Raw genomic sequence first — 5,582 nt, 5'->3', positions numbered from 1 at the left:
CCTATCCCCTGTGTGCCTTGACCTTATGCCAATAGGATATGTAGTTAGACTAGATCTATGTATTCATATCCTTACCATATTGGTATTGTGTAATTCCCTATATAAAGGACTCCTATCAATAAATAAGATGATGATTCTCTTGCTATCTCATTCTCTACACTTTATACTTAATCAAAATGTACTTTTTTATTATAATTGATACTTAATAATGACCATTAGATCATATGATATAGAATTAAGTAACTATTTTATCATCTAATAACATTTAGGGTGACCATTTTAACATGTGGAACAATTAATGATTTTTTTATCATTTTTACCTTCAAATGGTACTCTAGTGTTATTTACCCATAAAAAATGCATCTATTTGACAAAATGAATAATAAAAAAAAATAGGGTATTTCAGACATTTCATTAAAAATGAGGGGATAAAACTGAATTAGGGCAACTCCAACCATAGTCTAGGATTTGGAGTCCTATATCAATTATAAGACCTCTTTGTTGCACTATTCATTTATGACGCATTTTCTCATCTCCAGCAATGAGTCTTATATGAGGTCTTATATTCACTTTTGTTGATTAAAATAAGTTATAGGTGGTATATTTATGAATATTATATTAAATAATATGTTAATAACCTTATTAAGTTAATAAAACTTCATAATTTTTATTTTTATCACAAAATTTTAAATTATTCTTATAATTAAATATAATTATTTTAATTAAAAAAAATAAATACATACTAACTTTTTGTCGTTTTTTATGTCGGCATATATGACAAACAACCAAATTATTGACAGATATTATCTTGTGTTGTGTCGGTGTATACGACAAACAACTGAGTTCGGATGTGATTATCGTCGCCACATGTTAAACACTAATTGGTTATTTAGATTACGGGTTATATTTGTCTGACACGTGTTATATCTTATCTATTGATATCATCTCAAATTGTCCATAAATATGAGGTCATTGTCATCCTTATTCCTCACAAATTCACAACACTCTTCTCATATCAAAATCTTCATATTGTTTCCTTTTGATTTTGTGAAACTGTTTTTCTACAATGAATCATTTGACAAAATGGTTTATGAAAGATCAAGAAGAGGCCGTTACGAGAAACCAACGAAGATCTACGATCCACGATGATGTCTACTGCTGCCTTGCAAATCCAAGATCTGGAAGATGAGGATTCACAATGGAGTGGTTCTTCGGAAGTCGTTCGTATACTGCCAGAAACAGAGAGATCATGGATCAACGTCTGAAAGCTCTATACTTCACAAATCCATGCAGGTACAAACCAAATATATTTCGTAGGCGATACAGAATGCAACCTTGGGTCTTTAACAGGATGATGTGCGATGTGGCCAACTACGATCCATATTTAGTTCAAAGAAGAGATGCGATTGGGAGAGTCGGCCTATCTACTGAACAAAAACTTACATGCGCCATGAGACAACTCGCATATGGGGTCACAGCCGACTTCTTTGATGATTACATGGATATTGCAAAATCCATTGCCATCGAGATTTTGGAACACTTTACCAGAGCAATATGGAATGTGTACCATGAGCATTACCTCCGCTGACCAACACCGGCAGATCTGCGATGACTTCTCGACAAGGCAGTAGAAAGAGGATTTCCGGGAATGATCGGGAGCCTCGATTGTATGCACTGGCAGTGGAAAAATTGTCCCACCAGATGGGGAGGGCAGTATACTGGCTATAAGGGGAAACCAACAATCATATTGGAGGCAGTGGCATCCTATGATACTTGGATTTGACACACCTTCAACCTTCCAGGTTCCCTAAACGATATTAATGTCCTTGGATAGTCACATTTGTTTAATGATGTGTCTCGTGGTGAAACTCCTCAGGTGAGCTATGAAGTACAAAATAGGCATTATGGGCAATGTTATTACCTTGGTGATGGCATTTACCTAAAATGGGCCGCATTTGTTCAAGCAATCAAAAACCTGAGGACGTCGCAGACAAAACATTTCATAAGGATGCAAGAAGCATACAGAAAAGATATGGAGAGAGCTTTTGGTATTCTTCAAGCTCGTTGGGCAATCATAAGAGGGCCAGCTCGTGGATGGAGTAAGGAGAATCTTCGGTTCATCATGATGACGTGCATTATCTTGCACAATATGATTGTTGAAGATGAGCATGATGAAGATGCAGCTGAGCCATTTGATCCGAAAGACATTCCCACCATACCAAAAAAAGCACATATATATGACAGAATCCCTGATCAAGACACCTCTGTTTATCATAATCCGAACCGGCTAAATCAATTCATGCGTCGCTATAGGGAGTAAGATGTCTAGTGATGAATAAAAACCTCCAGGATGATCTAGTTGATCACATGTGGAGCATGAAGCTACAAGCTGATGAGAATGACCAGTGATGAGCTTTAAATTTATTGCTTTCAATAAGTTGCCGGTTTCTCATGGCCTTTGTTTTTGCTTGTGTTGTGTGGTGTGTAGTGTGGTGTGCAGAGAACTTTTTCTTTTGCTTTCTTGTGTTGTATGGTGTGTATTTGCTTTTGCTATTCAATAAAAGTTAAAGGTTTTTATGTTGAGTGATTGGTTTTTATGAATGGTTATTTGTTTTTGCTTGTGTTGTGTGGTGTGTAGTGTGGTGTGCAGAGAACTTTTGCTTTTGCTTTCTTGTGTTGTATGGTGTGTATTTGCTTTTGCTATTCAATAAAAGTTAAAGGTTTTTATGTTGAGTGATTGCTTTTTATGAATGGTTATCATGTGTCATAAAAAATAATAACTTTTTATTCATAACTTAAAAAAACATTACAATTAGAAACAAACAACATTTATTTAGGTAAATTAAATGGATACTTCCTAATTGATGATTCTAGTCGATCCATTGTGTTTCATGAACCGGAACATAATTGGCCAAGTTACGGTTGTCTCCTTTGGTTGGTGTTTGATACTCGGTGAGGGCTTGATCTTGAGGGTTCACCGGAGAGCTTGAGGTTGCTGCCTCTCTATTAATTATCTCTTGTTGTCTCCTTTCCCAATAACCCCTTTTTCTTGGAGTATCGAACGTTGATAGATCAACCATCATAATACGATCATCTGAAGCGCGTTGCTCAAGTAGTTTAACTTGCTCAAGTTGTTGTTGCCTTTGTAGATATTCACGCTCACTTTGTTCTTGAGCCTTTTGCATTTGAATGCGTAAGCCTTCCGTATCTTGTTGCTTGCCTTTTTTCTTTGCTAGCTTTTGAGCTTTTTGTCCTTGAGGTTGTGCTTGTCTTGTTGTAGTTGGCTCCGCTTCATTGGCTTGTGCTCCATTTTCTTCCAAGTTGACAGGAGTAGGAATACGCGAGTTCATGGCTTCGGTGGAAGGTGTTTCCCCAAACTTGTTAGTATTTTTCAAGTATCGCCAATAATGATTATAGATAAAATCCGCGCCAACTTTGTCGTAGTAAATTGACCTAACTCTCATGAGCTAGACACAAAATGAAGTAATATTTATTAGCACTCATGATCTACACAACAAATTAAGTAATTTATATATTACTTACACTAAAATATATTATCTTAGCATGAGTAAAATTAAATGATCATATGCTCATGGTTACACACTTAGCAACCTAGTTACACCATAATTTTCTATAAATTAAATGACAAAGAATAAATAAAACATTTTGTTAACATATGAATAATATACTTACATCGTCTTCCTTATTTTCGCGGCTTTGGTGGTCCACTTCGGCTTGGGTAAGAGATTTGCGCCACTTTGTACATATATAGCGGACTAAATACCTTCCAACGAGCCTTACAACTATCCGATGATCTCTCTACGCAAGTCGCCGGTTTTTGTGCATTGTACTCGGCCGATATATGCTCCCACATTGTATTCGCCGATTGATTTGTTCCGGTGGCACCGTCAGTGGTGATGGTGATCCAAGCTTGGCAAAGAATAGCTTCTTCATTGTGTCTCCATGAATCCTTTCTTTTGCCCATTTTTTCTCTTGGAAAAAAAAAATTGAAGAACAAGATGTAGTGAATAAATGAAAAGTTTGGAAGGAGAAAAGGATTTTGGTGTGAGAAATTTGTGAAGTCTTGGGTTGGTATTTATAGAATTCTTCAAAAAAAAAGTTGCCAACGGATCTATACATTTTTTATGTTATTTCTGATATTTTTTTTTTTTCTGAGGTAAAATCAAGTTTTATAACAAGGTAAAAATCCTGAGCCGTAATTTTTTTTTTTTCTGACCGTTGGACCTCTCGTCTGGACTGGCCGTCCATTTCAAATTCTGGGGTGAAATCGTGGCCGTTCGTTCGATGCCCGTTGGAGCTGCTCAACGGTCGACTGGGAGACCGTTGTACGTGACGTGGGCCCAGACGCAGCAGAGAGGCGTGCGAGGGAGCTAGCGCGTCGTCGTTTTAAATAGAGCTGGAGCGCGCGTTTGCTTCCGCATTTGTGTCGAGCACGACGCGTCTCCTTCGTCTCTGGCCCATCCCAAAATCAAGTGGACCCAAGTCCTGGTCTTGGAACTGTCCCAAATTTAAGACTGAGAATAGGACTTGGTCCTATATTTCCAATACCAGAACCTATTCTTTTGGCCCGTTGGAGATGAAAACTGGAGGTATAAGACTAAAACCCAGTTTTAGAACCTCTGTTGGAGTTGCCCTTATGGGTCTCCCCTTGTCAGTTCTTACAGCTTCGGTGACGTCACATATCGAGGAGAATTCAAAAATTGGACAGAGTGATATGTTTACGAAAGTTAAAGGGGTGAACTGATTTAAAAAAAAGTTGCAGGACTAAACTGATTTTGACACTAAAGATTTAAGGGGTAAACTGAATTTTTTTCATAAATTAATGCACACACAAGAGAAAATTAAAGATTATCCATAGTAGAATGTTTACAGTAAAGAGCCTCCAGACCGGACTTCTGGGATCTGTTGTGTGTTTCTAGTAAGGTTCTTGATATAGAAAAGTTGCAAATAAGTGCTTGCGTTATTGGATAAAAAATTAAAAAGAGAGATCAGAAAGAACAGCTTCTTTCCCAATCCAATATCTTCTCTTGCATGAAAGACTGGGGAGGATGGGTCTCAATTCTCTTTGAATTAGCCACAAGATTAGCCAACCAGAATAATTCGTAACCAACAAGTATACAATTTGATCTCTGAAGGGAGTTTGCTCCGTAGAACAAGTCCTCAAGTTTCATGTGTATACATATATATATATGGCCATTTCAATGAGGTATCCTTTTTTTAGTTTATTTCTGGGGATAGGCTATTTGATGAACTTCCCGATCATAAAATCACATCTCTACCATTCAACTTGTAGATCTATATGAGTAGATCACTTCCACAAGTTTTTAAAAGATTTGGTGATCATTAAGTCGTCCAAAACTTTGATTTACTTTTAATAAAGTTGAACGGTTCATGTTTGTCAGAAAGTGTTGAATTTATTATTTAATCTCAACCATCCAAGATCATTAAAAAACAGATCTAATGGTGAGTTGTTATCCTTACAAATAAATAAAAAAATAGGATCCCTCATTAGAAGGGCCCTGTGTGTATGTGCATATATATATATATGTATATATATATAC

At 36.7% G+C, this 5,582-nt stretch overlaps 2 protein-coding genes and 1 pseudogene across 2 annotated transcripts; all 3 read left to right on the top strand.

The window, feature by feature from the left end:
- The first annotated feature begins 1,198 nt into the window (after positions 1 to 1,198).
- LOC101301664 lies at positions 1,199 to 1,588 on the top strand. The gene has a single exon (XM_004295640.1). The coding sequence runs from the start codon at positions 1,199 to 1,201 to the stop codon at positions 1,586 to 1,588; it is 390 nt and encodes a 129-aa protein (XP_004295688.1).
- Positions 1,589 to 1,608: 20 nt separating this feature from the next.
- On the top strand, positions 1,609 to 2,320 carry LOC101301375. Its single transcript, XM_004295639.1, has 2 exons — positions 1,609 to 1,713; positions 1,877 to 2,320. The coding sequence occupies exons 1-2, from the start codon at positions 1,609 to 1,611 to the stop codon at positions 2,318 to 2,320; spliced, it is 549 nt and encodes a 182-aa protein (XP_004295687.1).
- Positions 2,321 to 4,597: 2,277 nt separating this feature from the next.
- LOC101301091 overlaps positions 4,598 to 5,582 on the top strand; it is a 1,550-nt pseudogene continuing 565 nt past the window's right edge.

This window comes from Fragaria vesca, linkage group LG3 (genome assembly GCF_000184155.1).
Source record: "Fragaria vesca subsp. vesca linkage group LG3, FraVesHawaii_1.0, whole genome shotgun sequence".
In the NCBI taxonomy this organism is placed as follows: domain Eukaryota; kingdom Viridiplantae; phylum Streptophyta; class Magnoliopsida; order Rosales; family Rosaceae; genus Fragaria; species Fragaria vesca.
Note: the sequence above shows the minus strand (reverse complement) of the source record. Positions and strands in the feature narration are given on the sequence as shown.